General features: G+C 39.5%; 4 protein-coding genes across 10 annotated transcripts in view; 2 read left to right on the top strand and 2 right to left on the bottom strand.

The window, feature by feature from the left end:
- Positions 1–208: 208 nt before the first annotated feature.
- On the top strand, positions 209–2,753 carry LOC137101388 (uncharacterized). The gene is made up of 2 exons (XM_067479780.1): positions 209–1,198; positions 2,354–2,753. The coding sequence occupies exons 1-2, from the start codon at positions 211–213 to the stop codon at positions 2,401–2,403; spliced, it is 1,038 nt and encodes a 345-aa protein (XP_067335881.1). The 5' UTR covers positions 209–210; the 3' UTR covers positions 2,404–2,753.
- LOC137101387 (cleavage and polyadenylation specificity factor subunit 3) lies at positions 2,337–6,742 on the bottom strand. 2 transcript variants are annotated; one of them, XM_067479779.1, is made up of 18 exons: positions 6,542–6,741; positions 6,382–6,445; positions 6,199–6,296; positions 5,991–6,119; positions 5,733–5,910; positions 5,528–5,617; positions 5,290–5,440; positions 4,927–5,102; positions 4,668–4,826; positions 4,324–4,470; positions 4,032–4,184; positions 3,773–3,881; positions 3,594–3,692; positions 3,391–3,485; positions 2,998–3,085; positions 2,820–2,886; positions 2,575–2,671; positions 2,337–2,477 (listed from the first exon to the last, which is right to left on the bottom strand). In XM_067479779.1, exons 1-18 carry the CDS (start codon positions 6,610–6,612, stop codon positions 2,376–2,378), a joined length of 2,073 nt encoding a protein of 690 aa, XP_067335880.1. In that variant the 5' UTR covers positions 6,613–6,741; the 3' UTR covers positions 2,337–2,375. The 2 variants fall into 2 exon arrangements, with proteins under 2 accessions (XP_067335880.1, XP_067335879.1); XM_067479778.1 differs by having other exon boundaries at positions 2,464–2,671; positions 6,542–6,742.
- A 226-nt stretch (positions 6,743–6,968) lies between these two features.
- On the top strand, positions 6,969–10,772 carry itgb1bp1 (integrin beta 1 binding protein 1). Of its 3 annotated transcripts, XM_067479786.1 has the most exons (8): positions 7,000–7,119; positions 7,245–7,303; positions 7,996–8,106; positions 8,194–8,272; positions 8,361–8,491; positions 8,589–8,681; positions 8,976–9,125; positions 9,294–10,772. In XM_067479786.1, exons 3-8 carry the CDS (start codon positions 8,035–8,037, stop codon positions 9,363–9,365), a joined length of 597 nt encoding a protein of 198 aa, XP_067335887.1. In that variant the 5' UTR covers positions 7,000–7,119; positions 7,245–7,303; positions 7,996–8,034; the 3' UTR covers positions 9,366–10,772. The 3 variants fall into 3 exon arrangements, with proteins under 3 accessions (XP_067335885.1, XP_067335886.1, XP_067335887.1); XM_067479784.1 differs by lacking the exon at positions 7,245–7,303 and having other exon boundaries at positions 6,969–7,119; XM_067479785.1 differs by lacking the exon at positions 7,245–7,303 and having other exon boundaries at positions 6,994–7,123; positions 8,001–8,106.
- A 1,350-nt stretch (positions 10,773–12,122) lies between these two features.
- The window catches only part of asap2a (ArfGAP with SH3 domain, ankyrin repeat and PH domain 2a), a 52,793-nt gene continuing 45,928 nt past the window's right edge, over positions 12,123–18,987 (bottom strand). For 3 of the 4 annotated variants that reach the window (XM_067479775.1, XM_067479773.1, XM_067479776.1), the window contains 10 exons: positions 18,109–18,224; positions 17,675–17,742; positions 17,474–17,581; positions 17,138–17,369; positions 16,291–16,443; positions 15,720–15,825; positions 15,268–15,326; positions 15,029–15,108; positions 14,048–14,167; positions 12,123–12,593 (listed from right to left, as the gene is read on the bottom strand). In XM_067479775.1, the coding sequence (XP_067335876.1) occupies positions 12,519–12,593; positions 14,048–14,167; positions 15,029–15,108; positions 15,268–15,326; positions 15,720–15,825; positions 16,291–16,443; positions 17,138–17,369; positions 17,474–17,581; positions 17,675–17,742; positions 18,109–18,224 (1,117 nt within the window). In that variant the 3' untranslated portion in view covers positions 12,123–12,518. The remainder of the gene's footprint in view (positions 12,594–14,047; positions 14,168–15,028; positions 15,109–15,267; positions 15,327–15,719; positions 15,826–16,290; positions 16,444–17,137; positions 17,370–17,473; positions 17,582–17,674; positions 17,743–18,108; positions 18,225–18,987) is intronic. The other variant, XM_067479774.1, reaches the window with a different exon arrangement.

Raw genomic sequence — 18,987 nt, forward strand, 5'->3', positions numbered from 1 at the left:
ACAATAGCCACATATGCACAATGAAATCTAGGTGGTTTTGATAATTTCATAACCATGATACTCTTACATGATTTACTTAGCATAAATCTGTATTTTTTCCCCATCTAGCTTTTGAGTTGCCTTCTTGTTCTTCGCCGCTGGGGGGCGCTGCAGTAAAGAAGCCTCCATCAGCCGGGCGAAATCACGTTCCTTCTTCTGCTTTACGTAAACATGGCGGAGGTCAGGTCGCGCTTTTGGAGTAGAGCCTACAATTTTGCACACTTAATATGTCGCCGAAACCTCATGGAAAGTCCAAATAAGCTAAGTAAATGTGCAGTAGAGCCTTCTTCGTTTTTAGTCGGTTTTCCTTTCGATGATATTCAACATGGCGGCCTGTTAGGAGCTGACGATTGTGCGGACACCGTGACCGGTGTAGATTCTCAAGGCATTTTCACACGGCTCACTCCGCCATGTACTACTGTTAACGATGTTTTGGATAAGTACAATGTCAATAACCCATACAGTAATTTGGGAATTGTAGGATATTCACTTTCTAACCGGACCCTGTTCCAAATTACAACAAGAAATGTATTTCGCAAGAGTTTTTGCGCCTCAATATCGTCTCATGGTCACAGTTTTTGCAACGTTAACGTCAGTGGAAAATGCGTGTTTATCAGGACCATAAGCGGCAACGGAAGCAGATCTGAGCCCCTATACAAAACTAAAACGGGCTATTATGAAATCCTGGAGGTGTCGCCTACTGCCACCCAAGTCCAGATTAAAACCGCCTACTACAAACAGTCCTTCATCTACCACCCAGACAGAAACGCCGGCAGCGAGGAGGCCACCACCCGCTTCTCTGACATTAGCGAGGCCTACATGGTGCTGGGAAACAAGGCACTGAGAAAGAAATATGACCGAGGACTGTTGAGTCAGGTAGACCTCACCACCGCAGCCAGACCCTTTACCAAAGACACCGGAAGCACCGCTAAACCGCAACCGGAGAGCAGACGGTCTGTGGTGGGCGATGAAATCCGAGGAAGCATCTTTAACTTCGACACGTTTTACAAGACCCACTACAACGAGCAGCTGCAGAGACAGAGGGACATTCGAATCCGCAAAGAGGAAATGCTGAGGAGAAAACGGGAGACGATGAGCCAGAAGCGGCTGGGCAGGATGCTGGAGATGGCAGTCGGGGTGCTGCTGGCGATGGGCCTAGGTATAATAATCAGCTTAAAACGTGGGTGAACTTCATACACTCTGAGGAGCAAGAGGGTTGCGTGAGAATGTCATCTTTTTGATAAAGGTGACACTGGAAAAGTGCAGTTTTGTGTAGATGTCCTTGCAAGCTCTTCAACTGAGACTAAATGGGTATGTGCACAGAGTTTTAACAGTTAGTTAAGCTCCAGAAAATAAACTGGAAGGGCAGTTATTAATTTGGGGGTTTTATAAATCAAATTATTAATAAATGCTGTACAGAATAAATAAATAAATGCTGTACAGAAAACTATAAAAGCCAGGTAACAAGCTACCTGGCTTTTATAGTTTTCTGTATACCAGATATTTCTTTTGGCTTTAATGGTGAAGCAAGTTAAATGGGAATTACAGTATATGAACTATAAGTTTCTGTTCAGATGGTTAAAGGATGTGCCTTGAAAAGTAATTATGTCCAGATATCAAACAAATAAATTATTTATAATCAGTGCCCGTAAGAGCAAAATGAAATAAATGCTGCACATGACTTTGTCAGTTTTGTTGATATGTATCACCATCTTTAATAATCAACACTGATGTAAAACATGAAACTAACTGCAGAACTAATTTAAAAGCTAAGAACTGACCAGAGTAAACTGAAACGTACACACATTTTATGTGTTTTAAATATTATACAATTAACACTGTTTAGTGTTTTTAGAAATTCACAGTTCACATCACAGTAAACAAAAGTAAACAAGTGTTTCAGTGCACATTAGTAATTTAAGGTAAACCAAACCGAATGCATCTACACACAAATACTGTTAACTTATTAAATATGTAATAAAAGTCCTTGCATTACACTAAAAGATATTTAATCTACATAGCTTATTCTTTGATTCTCTTGAATGGTGTTTCTACAGTCACAGGTCATGAACTTCAATGAGTTGGTAAAGAGCAAATACAGATTAAACATAGATTAATCAGCTGCATTGTGCTGATTTGTCACATTTATATGGGACAAAACTGAAACACTATTCTGGTAGTCTAGAAATATGCCTGACTACTCGTTTTGTTACATAAGTCCCTGATTTGCTGTGCACTTCATGAAGTTGTTAGCACACATACAAGCTACTTACTAACTTTGAAACAGAATTTGTGTTTTTGTACTTGTGACCAGACCTGCAGTCCCATCTCCATCCTCAGATCACAGGATTGAGGGCATCATAGAGCCGTTGCACTGCCAGCTCCACCATCTCTCTCAGGGAGTCGTCATCTGTGCATTCATCCTCATAGTACACAGACTGATGCGGGGAGAAAAAGTCCATGAGCAAGAGCAAAAAGCAATACAGCATCAAATACACTGTTCTGTTTCTTATTGCAGCCATGAACGCCCCTCACCCTCGTTTCACAGCAAATGTGAACCGTCTTACTGTCTACTGTCACAGAGATGTTTTTACCATCCCTGAAATCCACACATTCCTCTCCAAACATGTCCCTAAAGACAGAAAGAGGAGAAATAAAGGCTATAACTCTGTATTCAAGAAGGATCTGTTCATTAAAGGAAAATAATTCTGGTACATTTAATGTTTTACTCAAACACCCAAGAATATCATGGTATAGACAATATATACTATTGCACTCACTGCAGCATGACTTCCAGTCGAGTCTGAAACACATCCATGTCCATTATGGTGCTCTGGGTCTCCATGACTGTTAATGACACAAGGAGGTAATTTCTGAATTAGCTCACTTAAATCCTGCATTTAAAGACAACATCAAAACTCCAAATGTGGATAGATGTGTGGAGTTGGCCAAACTGACCTTTCTGAGCCTTTGGGTTGGACTGGACTTCCAGCACCACTGTGGTGACAGCATCAGCATACATGTCATTCAGAGGATTAGCAATCCACTGAAACAGGAGAAAGGATGTATAAGCTAACAGCAGTGTTTGCACAGAGCAGAGGTTCCATAATGTATTTAATTTGCAATTTCACTTTTGGTATAAAGCAGCTGTGGCCTGGGGGAGCCAGCAAGTAGTAAAAATGAGGAGATCTATGTTGGTCTGAATATGAATTCCTGCAAACAAAATGCTTTTCCTAGACACTGTGGAGCTACAGGAGAAACATAAAGAGACAGTAAAAGCTAATAAATGTTCATAAAGCTCATAAATGTTTTATGTCAGTCACGGGATAAATACATGACTTGACTGCTCACCTCCAGCAGCACCATGCCAACCTCATGAATCAGTGTGATATTCTTAAAGATCTTCAATGTGTTCTTCTCAGTTCCATCCAGCTCTTCCACATCACCTGACACAGAGAAAAGACACAAATAATTATGATTGATGTAAACTCAAATCAAATGAAAAAACACTTTTTTAAAATTACAGTAAAGTGAACTGGCGATGGCACTCTCACCGGTGAGGTTCCTCAGGTGGCAGACAAGCAGTGAATAAGGTCCAGTGAAGGGGATGGCCTGTTTCTGTTTAACTGTGCTCATGGCCAGCTCTGTGTATGCTGAAAAACAGACATATTAGGTGGCATGGGGTCCTTTGCTATGCGGGGGGGACAGTTTGGGACACTGAAAGGTGACTTACTAGACAAGTCAGAGGGATTGAGGATGTGGTAGTTGAAGTTCTTCTTCACCAGTATGCCTGACACCCTTTGACCCTGAACACACTTTTTATCAGCCAGAGAACCCATCACCTGACAGGAGGAAAGTTTTTTTGTGACAGTGTGGTTAGTGGTTAACAAACATGTTATCAGCACAATCAGGCAGAGGAAATAGGTGGCATTATCATTTAAGGGTTTTTTATGTATAGAAATAACAAGGCAAAGACAGACAAGTTTATTGACCTTGGCCAGTTTCTCTCCTCTAAAGTTGAGGGTGACAGCTTCTGTGTTGCGAGGATTGTGGACTTCAATGTGAACCTGCTCATTATCCTCATACTCCCTGATAAGTGCAGCCTTCAAACGAGCCATCTCATTCTGCTCCCCATGGACCAGGATCTGGGAATTAACAGGCAGACCTATTCATAGTTAAGAATGCTTAAATCATTTATATATGCAGCTGAAAAAGATATAAACAGTGAACTGAGATTTTTACACAATATAACTAAATAATTTCATCATTATTTTTTAATCTTACCACATGCGGTGGTTTGAGTGCCCTTATAAACTCGCTGGTCTGCTGATAGTCTGTGTGGGCAGAAAAGGAAATGTAGTCCACAGACATCTTCAGCTGCAGCTTCTGTCCTGACATTGTGGTTATCTCCTCGGGCTCAGACATGATGTGCTGCAGAGCACAGAAAAAAAAATCAAAATACAATATAGTAAGTGAATGTAGTTACACATTAGCGGTTTCAGTAGACACGCACAAATTAATTGTAGATGACGTGTAACTGCGCTTTGCAACAAACTGGATGGTTATTAATATTAACGCAAAATAACACTTTTAAGAAACTCATGAATGTAGTATATTCATCTATTGACCTTGGCCAGCGTGCCCTCCACACAGTATCCAGCAATGATGACGCCGTTCCTCTTATCAGTGCACCAGCTCTCAAAAAGCTCTCTGGATAATCCGCTCTGCATCATACCTGGAGATGCCATCACCACACTGGGACCAATGTCATCAAAGTGATCCATGCTCTGCAAAGAATTAACACCAAAGTTATAGATATTCAGCTATTTCTGATGATAAGTAGTTGTTAAGGCTAAGGATACAAATAGTATCAGTCACACCATTTACCTTGAGATTGCTGATATGCTTGAAAACAAAAGGGTTGTTGATGTTGATGGCTTTGCGGATTTTGTCGTTCATTGCATTGACATAGGTCTGGTACACAGCCATGCACTTCTTAGCCAGTGATGAAGCATAATATATGGGGATGTCATGGAGCTCTGGGTGGTTCTGCCAATATTCATCTAAAGTGAAAGATGACACAAGTGCTCTAAATGATACAAAAGTTTAAATTCTACTTTAAAGGAGTGTAACTGGATTCATATAATAAGCATGGTCTCACTATAAGGGATCAAAAATCACATTGCAGAGGCTAACAACTCGCAATTTACAAGCAAGTCTAAATAAAGGCATTCACAAGTGATTTCTTACCCAGTATGAGCAGCAATTCCTGGGCCCGTCCCAGGGCAAATACAGGAATTAAACAGCGGCCTTCTCTGTTAACAATGTCATGCACTGTGTTACAGAAGCGAGCTTCTCGCTCCTCCCTCTTTTCATGGATATGCGTGCCGTAGGTTGACTCCTACATAAAGAAAATTAGCAGAATTTAGAAGATTCATTACAGATAACTAACTTAATAAGAGTCAGTCATCTAAATGTGGGGTCATACAATGATGAGGATGTCAGGTTTGACACTAGGGATCTCGGCGGCCATCAGATGCCTGTCTTCTTGTCGAGAGAAGTCTCCTGTGTACAGCAGCTTTAGAGTGAAAAGTAGTTAAAGTGATTTGTTTAGCAAACATAGTTTTTATGCAGCAACAGAATTCTCTGGAACTGAAAATGTTACTAAACTTCATACAAATGAAATTCATTACCTTGACACCAGCTATTTCAATCATAAACATGGCGGCGCCAAGCACATGCCCAGCATGGTAACACCAGAACTTGATTCCAGCCACTTCCTTGACCTCATGGAAATTGATGGTTTCAATCTTTTCCATGCTCTCTTCCAAGTCAGTCTCAGAGTACAGCATATCATCTGCAGAGATGTTGCTGCAATACATAACAAACAACATGACCGTAATTTACATTACAACTTAAGTATTTACTTAGTTGAGTGTTTCTGTTCCTACCTGACTTTAACATAGTCTGACAACAGCCAACGGTAGATGGCCTTAGTGGCGTGAGTCATAAAGGTCCTCCCTTTGAAGCTGGTCTTCTGGAGGAACCACGGCAGGGCTCCACAGTGATCCAGGTGAAAACTGAAAAGAGGACACAACATTAAATGACATATTTCTAATACTCATGGAGAGCACATTGAAGAGAAGAGTAAAGACTCACTGGCTGATCAGCAGTAGGTCAATCTCTGCTGGGTCAATCAAATCTATGTAGGGGAGCGCATCCATTCCTTCCAAGCCAGGGTGGATGCCACAGTCGAGCTACGAAGTATTTGTTCCATTTATTATTAATACTAGTTATACACTATTAGCTTTGCATTGGTATTGCAAATTTGACCATATTTACCATAATTTTCCTCCCTTTAAACTCCAAGATGATGCACGACCTTCCGACCTCCTGACCAGCACCCCTGATCATGACAAGATGACATTAAGCTAACATAACTTTAATTTTTGTATTTCTCACAATATGGATTTATATTGCTAAAATATATAAATTGACTCACAGCGGTCGAATAAGGAGCTGGTCACTTTCCTCAGCGGGGACAATTACCTCTGCTTTGCGTTTGGTCGCCATATTTGCTCAACTTTGCAGGTAAAGCTAAAGATACAACAAAATAAATTCGGTTATAATGTAGTGTTTAGTGAATGAATGAGATAGGCGGCCGCTTAAACGCCACAGTTCCGGTGATGTGCCAAAAAATACATCCGGGGAGAAGCAAAAGCGCTGGCAAACGTTCCGAGTCACACGTGGGTCATTTTTTTAATAGCAACAACTTCACAGAAATAAAACGAAATAGTGTTAAAAGGACATACCCATCAGATGTATATATAAATACTTCAAATTATGTATCTAACACTAGGCTGTGCACACACTTACCAATGCATAGTGTCCACATTATTCTGTGCTTATTGAACTTTGCAAGAACCGTTTTACTTTTGTGCGTTCCCTTTAAGTGGTGTTGGGTGGAGGCTGTGAAAGTCAAAGGGAAGCCACAGAGTCAAACTGTCTGTAAACAGAAAGCGTCTTTTAGGAGAATTCACTCTCAGCGCCACGATACGAGTCTTACTGACGGTACAACAGGTGAGCTGTCTATACGTTAGCTTAGGTCGTTAACATTGCCGATTAACGTTCTACCAAACTCCTGTGAAAGTTCCCGGTTTTTAAGTAGTGTGTCTAACTAGTGTTTCTGTTTACTTTTCTTTTAGGATGGGCCCTATCAAATAAAAAGCGCTGTTGTTTATTTGAGCTAACTACGCTTTTTATTGTGGGTTATTATTGTCATTATATTATTTACATTACTAGCTAACCACACACATTTTGAGTTACAGTAATACCTGTTGCCTGATGTTTCATATTTGTTGTGGGGCTCTGAACAACCTCGTCTTCCTCCGCGAAGACCTGCGGAATAATTCGGAGAGTCTTAGTTTAAATTATTGTTTTTTCTCAAACGAAGACAACGTTATAACATCTACTTACAAGAATTAGGCCCATAAATATAGTTTTTATTGCAATGTAATAAGAATATCATTGTTATAATGTGCAGGTGCAGTTTTATTCTGTAGTCCGTAGCACAGCTTGACCATAAAAGGCTTTATAATTCATTTTATAAGTCTTAATTTAAAATCATATCATACAATATGAAATTATGGCAAAGTTGCAACATGACTTTATTTACATAATTGTGTGGCTAACCTGTCCCATGTCTCTTGCAAAAGAAAGCTTTATCCCAATAATAATTCTTATATAAATAAGGTATTACTATTGTGATGCTATCATAGAAACAACTTAATCATGCAATGCGTAACTATTGTGTAGCTAAAAGTCTCCACTTTCCTTTGGCCATTATTGAAAATGTAGACTAGGCTACATCCCATAGTCAATTATTCATCATCTTTATTGAGACCTGAGAAGGCAGTGTTGTCTGTGTGTTGAACACTGTGGTCTGTGATGATTTAGGTGAGGGGGGGGGCCTGGATGTGGTCGTCATGGTGAAGGATGTTCCGCAAAGTCAAAAAGCGCCACAGCAGCAGCAGTTCACAAAGTAGTGAGATCAGCACCAAAAGCAAGGTAATACACACAAACTTACAGTGGAACAAGGCCGCCGTCTCATTTTTTAACTCATCCAAGTATTGTTGTGTTTCTGTGTCTCTGTAGTCAGTAGACTCCAGTTTAGGAGGGCTCTCTAGGTCAAGTACTGTCGCCAGCCTTGATACGGATTCCACCAAGAGCTCAGGTCTGTCAACTAACTTATCAAAGTCAACAACCTCTTCATCTTTCATTCCTCCCTTTTTTTCCCTCTGGTGACATATGATGTTCTGTAGGTAACAGCACATCTGACACATGTGCTGAGTTCCGGGTGAAATATGTGGGAGCCATTGAGAAGCTACAGTTTAATATGAGCAAGACTCTCCAGGAGCCTCTGGACCTCATCAGCTATATTGATGCTGCTCAAGTAAGAAGCCAGAGATCAATTACTAAAGTCAATATAACACTATTATTATGTGTAATACAATAAAGAAGACAGACAATTACTCTGCTGCTTCTCACAGCAAGATGGAAAACTGCCCTTTGTGCCAGGAGACGAGGAAATGATCCTAGGAGTTTCCAAGTATGGCATCAAAGTGGCCTCACTAGACCAGTGTGTGAGTAGCAAAGCAACAGACAAGTGATATATATTGTAGTGATATATACTTGAGATTGAATTGCCATTGATTAAATTGTGCAGTATTTATCAAAACTGCAGGATGGGTATGATTATCTTTCTTGACCACATATAAATGAAAATTATATTTTATATATATTTTATATATATATATATATATATATATATATATATATATATATATATATATATATATATATATATGTGTGTGTGTGTGTGTGTGTGTGTGTGTGTTATATTGTATCTTTTTATTGTATCTTTTTACATTGAGCAGGATGTGCTGCATCGCCACCCTCTCTACCTGATAGTGCGTATGCTGTGTTATGATGATGGTCTTGGAGCAGGGAAGAACCTCCTGGCCCTCAAAACCACTGATGCAAAACAAGAAGAGTGCAGCATCTGGGTGTACCAATGCAGCAGCTCAGTGAGTGTAGTGTAGTGAATTATAAAATAAATGTTGGTTTATTTCCGGGCAGTATAAATAAATTAATAGATAAATGAATAAATAAAACTTTTATATAGTTGTGTGCCATATCACTGAATGCTGTTTTGGTTCCTTTCCCGGTGTGTTATCTGTCATCTGTCTGAACAGGAGCATGCTCAGTCCATTTGCAAGGTGCTGTCAGCTTCTTTTGACTGTGCTTTGACGTCAGACAAGTCCTGAGGCTGGAGACATGAGTTGGAGCTGAGATCTGTCTAGAAGAGAAGTGAAACAACTGCAAAACTAACAGTAACCAACACAGGTGCTTTGATTGCAGCTATTTTTCCAACTTATTCGTTAGGTACTGTCACCCTCTGTCACCATCCTCCGTTTGAGACAGAACTACTGTGAATTTGTCTAAATCATTTCCTGAAAGTCACTTCTACCTTTGACCTTTTAAAATAAAAGAGCAAGGATATGTAGTAAGAGGGGAAATGGTAATATTAAAGACACCTTTGTAACAGTGTAATTAATGTTTGATGCAAAGTGTTACATAATGGTGTTACACATCCCCATGCAGCTGTGTTAGAATATGGTAGTTCATGAGGAACATTAAGTGGAGGATGTATGTGGTGAACATATTTGATACCGTGCGCACAGTTTGGTTCTCTTTGTGTGAAAACCACCCAGATCCCTTTTGAGATTTAGAGATCTTTTGTGTATTTTTTAATAACTGCATTGATACAGTAGCAGTTACTATTTCACTGAAAGGTACATTACTAAGCGGCCCTAATTGTGCCGTTATTGTGTCAACTGTGAGAGGATTCTTAGTCTTAATTTGTGGATTCACCAATTTGTAATGACTTTTACATTTATTATGCATATTTCTTGGTACTGAACTTTTAATATGATTTTTATGTCCATGTTTTTATGTGCGGATTAACTCTTTAATTAGCATTAGAAAGAATTTTCTTGGTAAAACAAGTTTACACATAAGAAACCCATGCCCTTTCCTGGCCCTCTTTTTCACATTGGTCCAGTCAATACTAGTTGAAAATGTGCATCAATAATAAATCATAGAAATAATAATATAATAAAAATAATAAAATAGTCTAATCGGTTACATGAAGGAGTAGATGTTTTTTTTGGATAATAATATTTTACTGATTAAACTGTCTTCTTTTTAGTGTTGTTTTTATTTCTAAGCATGTCTTTTAAATTTGTCTTAATTATGAACTGCTCTCCAACAAGAATAGTGTGTTTTTGAAGTGGAGTGATTTCTGAAACTTTGGACACAAATATGCTGAATAATTCCCCATTAGATGGAGCTCTTGCTACATTATTTTTAGATTTGTTAGCATGCAGCTGTAACCCTAGTTTGTCCACAAAGGACCTTCGACTGAAATATTACCAGAAAAAAAAAACATTGTGCTGCCAGCCGTAAATTGGCAAAAGCAGAAATTGCTGATTGCATAAATTAATCATAAACTCTGTACCAAATACCAAAGCCGACCGACCAGACCAAACCTTAGTGTTACGTCAGATTTTATTATTCCAGTTTCATTTTTCCATGTACTTGAACAGTGGAGTCAAGAGTCAATGCATTGATCCACAGACAGTGAATGAAAATGAATACAGTTTATTTTCCCATTTGTGTGTATGAGTAATTTGTTTTTAGCACACACACAAACACACACACATCCAGCTGAGGTTCTATCTGCTCATAACCACAGTGCATTAAGACATTTACTGCCATCTCTCTGCTCTTTTTTACATTTAAATATGAACAAACAAAACTATTTACATGAATAGATAGATTAAATCTTCCTGTTTCCAGTGAGTTAATATTAAACATAATGAAGTATCAGCTATAGTTCACATGCTTATCTTCTTGTCATTAACAAATTCATGGAAGGCTCTAGTTCTGGTTAAATGCCTAAATATCAACATTATGAACAAACACAAGGTTGCTCTGCAACCAAAAAATAGGTTAACTACATTGCATGTTTTATATTTATTTTACAAAGCTACAGACTACCTCATCTTTCTACATAATGCGACCCTAGAGATCTAAAGATAAGGGAAGCTTAAGATGTAGGAAGAAGGAGACTCCTCTAGGTCTAGTCATAAAGAATGTTAGACAAAGACTTAATTTAGCTCTTTTATGAACAGTAACAAATCCGCCTATTAGAGTGTGAGTGCACCAAAAGATGAGAAGATGAGAAAGCCACAGAAGTCATAGCTATACCACTTTTAATCACATTCCCTCATTTCTCCCCATCTTTTCCTCTCACTTCAATACTCTTTCATTCTCTCCTTACTCTGTGTACACACACACTTCCTACACTTCTAATAAGGCAGATGACAGGCGAAGACAGCTTTAGGTGTCAGACTCGCCATAAAGGTAATTACTGGCTGGTGCGGCTCCACTCAGTGTCACGATTTTACATTAAACAGTAGGGGGGGGGGGGACAACTGATGTGTTGTTTTGAATATTATCCCAAAATAGTATAAGCAGTTGTGAATGGTGAAATGCACTTTCAGGAGATGCATGATGTGAAGAGAAGTTGCAGCTCTTATTAGTCTACACACACTACGTGCGGTGAGTTGAAGGCTATTTTTATATGCAGCATCCCCATGTCAATACCATTTTGTCTTTCAAACAGGGACAGGGAAAACTCCCTGGGGTGCAGCTTCTAGCATATTCCAGGGTTTTCATAGCACCATAAGGAAAACCTCCACCAAGGAGGACTACTTACAGAGTTGAAACTTTGCAGCAGCAGGTGGGCTTTTTAAAATTGCTCATGCACAAATGAGGAAGCAATGGATGTAAGCATGTTGTCTACGTTCACTTATACAGTTGTAAGATAAAATACATTGCTGTAGCCTTTCAGTGCAATGACTAAGGACTGAGTGTACAATGCAGCGAAACAGAAAACAGATGAATACTTTACATACAACCTTCATTATATCACACGTCATCTTAGGCTGTAACAAAGATAAAGACAAGGAAAGTGCATTTATTGCAAGAGGTCATTCACTACAATCATCGTGTTTTAAATCTTTTGAGTCTTTGTCAGAAACATTAAGAGCAAACATTAAAACCACATACAATCCCACAAGTCCACAGTGACTCTCAGACTGCGGTTGCCACGACACCCACACAAAGTTGCAACCAAGGTGATGATACAGCTATGACACTTCAACGAGCTTGTGAAGCCAGTGAGGAGAAGAAGGATGATGATGATGATGATGATGATGATGATGATGATGATGATGATGATGATGATGACAACCAAGGGGAAGATGGTGGATGTTTTTGCTGGCTAGACACCAACAGGTGAAGGTTGGAAGCTGCATCCCTGGGACAACTTCCTGAGACCCAAAGTGAAACTTTCAGTCTGCAATGAAGTGCACAAATGTTACTGGGAAGGCTCCTCTTCTCAGTGGATCGCCTTCGATGTGACCCAACTGTAAAGGAACAAGACAGTGGTGAGGTCAGTGCCTGAAAGAAAGAATAGCTAGCGATATTTGACAGGGTCTCTAAATTCTTTTAGGGACCATAATTTAAACAAAACAATGTATATGACTAATTTTAACTAGCTATCTAAAGTGCTTACCCAATACTAAAACAACACTAAACACGTTACCACAAATGACGCTAAAAAAACAACAACATATGATCCAATATTCAGTCTAAAAATCCCAAGATCAATGTTTACATCTGTGCCTTTTGGTAAGTGGCTGCACATTTGCACAAATGATTATATGTAGACTGTAGACTTGATAGAAATTGTACAGTTTAGCATGCGTCACGTATAAATATTAACTTATTGCAATCTACACCAAAGGTTAGTCGAAAATGCAATGAAAATGACATTTTATTTGTGAAATAATAAGAAATTTAAGTTCCTAAATTGAAATCTGACAAGTACTTTTATATTTATCTAAAATTGTATTTTTAAGAATTAAAGCAAAATAAATGGGGATTTTTGTTTTTGGACTCAATAGAATAAAATTGAGAGATCAGTGTCAACATCCATTCCTACCAAACACCACCTAAAGGATCATGTACTGTAGAGTAAACTAAGGCACTAAGAGGCTACACCACAACAAACATCTCAGGATTACATTTAAAACTACCTTTTCACAATAAATTACCTTTGGTGATAAAGAAGACAGAACCTATCTCCATTGTAATCATTTTAAATGTCTTCTATACCTGAAAATAAAAAGCTAAGACATGTATTTGCTCCAGCAGTGTTTATACAAAGCTAACATGACTGAAGAAACTAAGGAAAAGGAGAGAAACCTTGGGTTACAAAAATCCTGTAATTTTTTTACCGCTCTTATCAAATATTTTTACATCAAGGAACTTAAAATAAAACTTAGTAGCTTGAGTCATTTTCAGTTAAAATTAACTTCCACAGTGAGAGTTCTTAAAGCTGACCTCGCCCCCGTTTGTGATGGCTAATTGTTACCATGCTTTCTTCTCAATATTACTGACTCGAAAATGAGTAACACTGCTGACTGCAGGGCTGATAGAAAGCATGGCGAGGACCTCGGGGTACACAAGGAGAGAGTGACTAAATACGGTCATATCGGCAGAGATGGCTCGAAAGGAAACAAGCTGCAGCTGGTCAACACTCACACAAGGGGCTCCACAGAGGAAACAACAGCAGGCGGAAAAAGAGGAGGAGGACAAGAAGGAGAAGGGGGGTGAGGGAGCGTCAGCCAGAATGAGGTCATGGCTTCTTTGCTTTTAGCTACCATGGTTACTGAGTGACTTCTGACATTCACATGGTAAAAATGGAACCGGAGCGGGATGAGTCGGACTGGAGGCTCTTTATCTTTTAATCTGAGATCATATGCAAAAACATGTCCACACACATTAATTAGGCTATGAAGGCCTGAGAGATACTGACCCACCACTCCTGGTCCTCCTCTCCATCCACCACGATCACCTCACCCTCAGAGAAGGTCAGCTCGTCTGGGTTGTCGGCTACACAGTTGTATATGGCTTTCACTCGCTTCGGCCTCTGCTTCTGAGACGAAAAGTGCCCAAACAGGTTTTATCAAGTGTGTGCAGATGCAAAACAAAAATAATTAAGGAGCTGAGACACATACAGGAGGAAAAGTCACTAAGGAAGGTGAATTACCTTGAGACAAGTATTTACGCTTCCCTCTAATATTACTTCTTTTTTATTCTCATTTAAGCTTAGATTGTCATTGTCCAAATTGAAGGACAGATTGTGTTTCACGCTGTTAAGATTGTAAAGCACTTTATGGTAAAGCCATCATTTTAGGCTATGCAGGCTAAAACTTCGAGAGTAATTTCTTGTCATTTAGAGCAGCCTTCCTCTGTCATCATTAGTCACTATTCAACATAAGACTCCATTTGTTTCTCAGTGAAGAAGAGACCGAGGAGAGATGTTGAGATGTACATTAATTGGTGGGCTATACATACAAGCAGAAGATAATCTAGACATTTAAAACCAAAAATTCATCAAGTGATAACATGTTATTAGTGCAGTACAGGCTATGAGACAAGGGCAGAAAATAAAGATAGAAAACTGCTCTAATCCCAATATTCTTCATTGCCTGACAAACTAGAGGAAATGTCACTTCTTTGCTAAAAAGTTATAAATTCCTCCCTTTCCAGTCTTAAATACCCTATAAGTTTCTGAGAAAAATCTCTTTTTGCCTGAGAACCAAGTCAAACTACAGGAAGGAAATTTACTGCACAAACACAGACTGGAAACGCTGACACAATAGGCCAACCAACTAAGAGTGGAATAAACCATGACTTTGAAAATCAGCAGCCAGTCAGTGCAATAGTATCAATAAAAAAGCATTTCACAATCTACAATAGCTGGATGATAAGAGATGAAGAATGAGGGACTCACTGGGTAGGCCTTCCTTGGCATGGGGGCTGGAGGCTGGGACTGACTTATGGAATTCTGGAGGCATCCTGGCACTTCCTTAGCTGAAACAGGAAATTCTATCACGACAACAAAACTTTCCACATTTCCACAGAAGAAACAGGATCTGACAGATAATAAAACAACTTGTGTGTAACTTTCTGAACACTGGACAGACACAGATTACACAGAACTGATATTTGGTCTCATATCTGTTTACTCACCTGGTCTCTCCATAGATTCTGTTCGATTTAGAGGTCCTCTATTGAAGCTTTTGTCAGTGCTAAAAGAAACATTAAAAAACAGAAGAAACCTTACTCTCATTAACAAAGTAATGTGCTACATGATTTATTATAGCACTCCGGGGGCTAAAAAGATAAAAGGGCATCTGTGGATGGTTGGATGCTGAGCGTAGCCTGGAAGCTAATGAAGTGTCTACACAGCAGCCACGTTTCCCTTTTGGGAAACAAAACTAGCATACACCAACCGCAAGATACACAAGCCTAAGATAATGCATGATCTTGTTGTGTATTCAAAGGGAATTATATGAATCGGTTGTTTTCCTGTGTCTCTTTTTAAGCTGGAAAGAGACTGGTGATTTTAATCTAACCATGTTTCTGCACATCTGAACAAATGTGTTCGTGGTGAATGAATACATGTGTTTTTATTTTCTTACCCTGCAGGAGATTTGGGTGGTGCTGCTCGGGATCCTAATTGTCCCTGGCCCGATTTAGACTGTATAGTCATAGCTTCCATCTTGGCCACAGGTGGAGGAGCCAGACCTGGGACACACAGCAGCACAATTCCATTAGTTCTGTCTGTTTTATATCTTTGCAGACTTAACACATCATTGGATTTTCTGGTTGTTTTGTTGAATTAAAATGCATTTATTTTATTTTTTTTCTCATGCTAAACATAGATTAGTAAAATAAAAACTTATAAATACACAAACCAATTGTCAGTAAAGAGATGTGATGATTCATCTGTCAAAACTAAATTTGTAAATTCCTTTTTGGGTCACTTTTTTCATTAATTCAATGGTAGAATTGTGTAAAAAAAATTTCTAAATTAACAAATTACACTTATGAACAAAGTGCATTTTTGTATTATCATAGATTTAACATGAATATTAGGGAAAGCCGAACATTTACATGGCTCTTAACAATAAGATTTTTCACACATTGAGCTCCACAGTTCGGTGAAGGGTCTAGCCCAAGTAAGGGGAACAGTTCTAGTATGATCCATACCTCCCGTCGAAGTGAGTCTCATAGGGGGGGCAGGAGGGTGCATGTTGGGGGGGTCAGACGACGACCTCTGTCGGCCAACCAGATCTAAAGAACCAGGCTTCCAGTTGCTGGATGCTGAGGACTGACTGATCCCCCCTATGACGGGTATCTGGACTGGAGAGAGACAGAGTTGCGGAGACTATTAAGAGGGAAGTGAGAAAGAGAGAATGCAATGCACTTTGCCAGCACCAGTGTCCACATTTCCATTTGAGTGTAATTGACCGTGACAGCTCATTAAGAGCGGGAATGTACAGAATGTCGAGGATGGGGGCACCAGCAAGGTGAGGTGGGTTGTTTGTCCTGCACTATTTGGCAGCACTCCTAACAGCTACTATGTTAGTAAACATCGACTGTGATGAAGGTTTTCCAAGTCAGTTACCCCATACAACTACGATGAGTTTTTTTTTAAACAGCATAACTTTATTCAGGTTTTTTCTGCCCTTTAAATTTGAGATCATTTGGATTTATGAGGCCAGTGTTATAACAGGTCAAACTGTCACTCAGAACCAGAAAGTAATTAAAATCCAGACCTTAGAAACAAGGAATAGAGGTATTCTTATGGACATTATAGACCTAATGAGGCTGCTCCTTTAAGGTCTATTTTAGAAATATAATTTTCACAAGGCAATCGAAAAGGTCAGATTCAGGTAAGAAAGGTTATCAGGTGTAGCAAAAACTGAACTCTTCAACAGACTTAACGTCTTTTATTCATTCTAAATCTAAATATATAAATAGAATGATCACAATAAAATGCTAGATGTGCTTACAAATGGTGCTGTCTATAACAAAACTTCTTCTGTTTACTTACCCAGATTCCTTGGGGGCAGGGGAGGAGCAGATGTGGCAGGGCACTGAGGTGAGCTGGTGTTGAGGATTGTGCCGTATGTCTCATTGTTGACCAGATTGGGCATATAGCCTCTTTGTTTGTCCTTGGCGAGGCTGGCGGCATCACGGCCTCCAGAGCCCAGGCTGGACTGAAGGTGGGAGTTACTGCTAGTGTAACAGCTGACCGGACGCTCGTCTCTGCGGTGAGGACTTGGCTGGAGGAGCAGCAGAAGGTCTGGGTGGGGTTGTCTCATCTACTGGTCATCAACTTTTTCATGAAATCTAAATAAGTATTATATTATACTAAGCTGCCTCTCACCTTTTCATCCAGATCCTCGTCACTCTCATCCAAGTCTTCATGCTGCAGACACCATTCATACTCAACGTGGACGTGGGCATTGAATTTCCCTGCCAGCGCTTGGTTCAACTATGCACATAAACAAATCCAAGCGTAAACAGAAGAGGTGATATTTATGAAATGTATGTATACCTACGCCAAGTCTAAACATGGTAAACTCACCAGCTCTTCACACTGTAGGTGTTTAAGCCTCCGAGCAATATCTAGTGGTGTCTCTCCGGCCTCATTAGCTGGAAGGGAAAACAAGAAAAGATGGAATCACTGTTGTGTTGACATGTCACATGAGCATAAACACACAGTGTGTTTACTTTGTGACATGAGAATTGTGCAATTAGACAGTTTCCCAGACTAAAGAACTATCTGTCCTCCTCGTCTCTGTATTTATTATCTGGCTGTGTTGTTGTCAGAGCAGACCAAAAAGATTATAGTTGTGAGATAGAGCTGCAATGGTCATTTGTCAAAGCCTACGACTCTGGGAACTGAACAAAATGTCTTAGGGTGAGAGATGAAGGAAGCAAGAGAAGAAACGTAGGAAGAAGTAGGAATACAGTGAACGCAACGTGGCCATACTGTTTGCTGCTGGTGGGTTTCTTTACCGATCTCTATAGAGGCCTTTCCCCGCAGCAGAAGTTTCAGACACTCGCTGTTGTCAGTCAGACAGCAGTAGTGTAGCGCTGTGCTGCCTTTGGCTGTTTGCTTATCCAAATTCAAGCTGCAAATGGAACACAGAGAGAGATAGGGGATGACTCTGAAACCCACCAATGGAGGCATTAAGTTAGGCCTTTGCTCATCCTCTCCAGTCCTTATGCTCCACTGGATGTCTACAAAACCTAAAATACACAAAACATGTAAAACAAACTCGGTCCTGACTGTTAATTTTGCAGTTGGGTAATGTGTGACGTATCTTACCACTCTTTATGATGTTTTTCTAAAACAAGTATAAGTAGAATACATGTGTGTAAGAATACACCACTGCAAGTAAGAAAAGCAAATAAATTGCCTATAAGGATGCCTTCACTCGTGTGGAACCTGAATCTTTTGGTTCTGGGTAGCACAGCTAAATGAATGTCATTACATTTGCTTTTGATTTCCCTGTATTCCCTGTATCTCTTTACTAGCTGAAAAATGCCTCCAGATGACATCACTTGGAGGAACCTTCAAGTCAGATTATGTCATCTTGTTGATCACACTATGGAGTTTGTTCATTCATGGTCCACCTGCTTTTCCAGAGTTTCTCCAGATGACGTCATCTGAACTCTTAATTATAAAAAACTCCTCTGGGTGATGTCATCTGGAGGATCTTTTCAGCCAGAAGAAGATAAATAATTTAATATAGGCAAGTCAGAGTTTAAAAGCTTTAAAGTACATTCACACTCTAAACTAAAGCCATAGAAAACAAGTTGAAAATTGTAGTAATTGTTAAGTTTCATGCCAAGTCAAAATATTTAAGTCATTCGTCTGAAACAACTAAATGT

Source organism: Channa argus, chromosome 16 (assembly GCF_033026475.1).
Source record: "Channa argus isolate prfri chromosome 16, Channa argus male v1.0, whole genome shotgun sequence".
NCBI classification, from domain to species: Eukaryota; Metazoa; Chordata; class Actinopteri; order Anabantiformes; family Channidae; genus Channa; species Channa argus.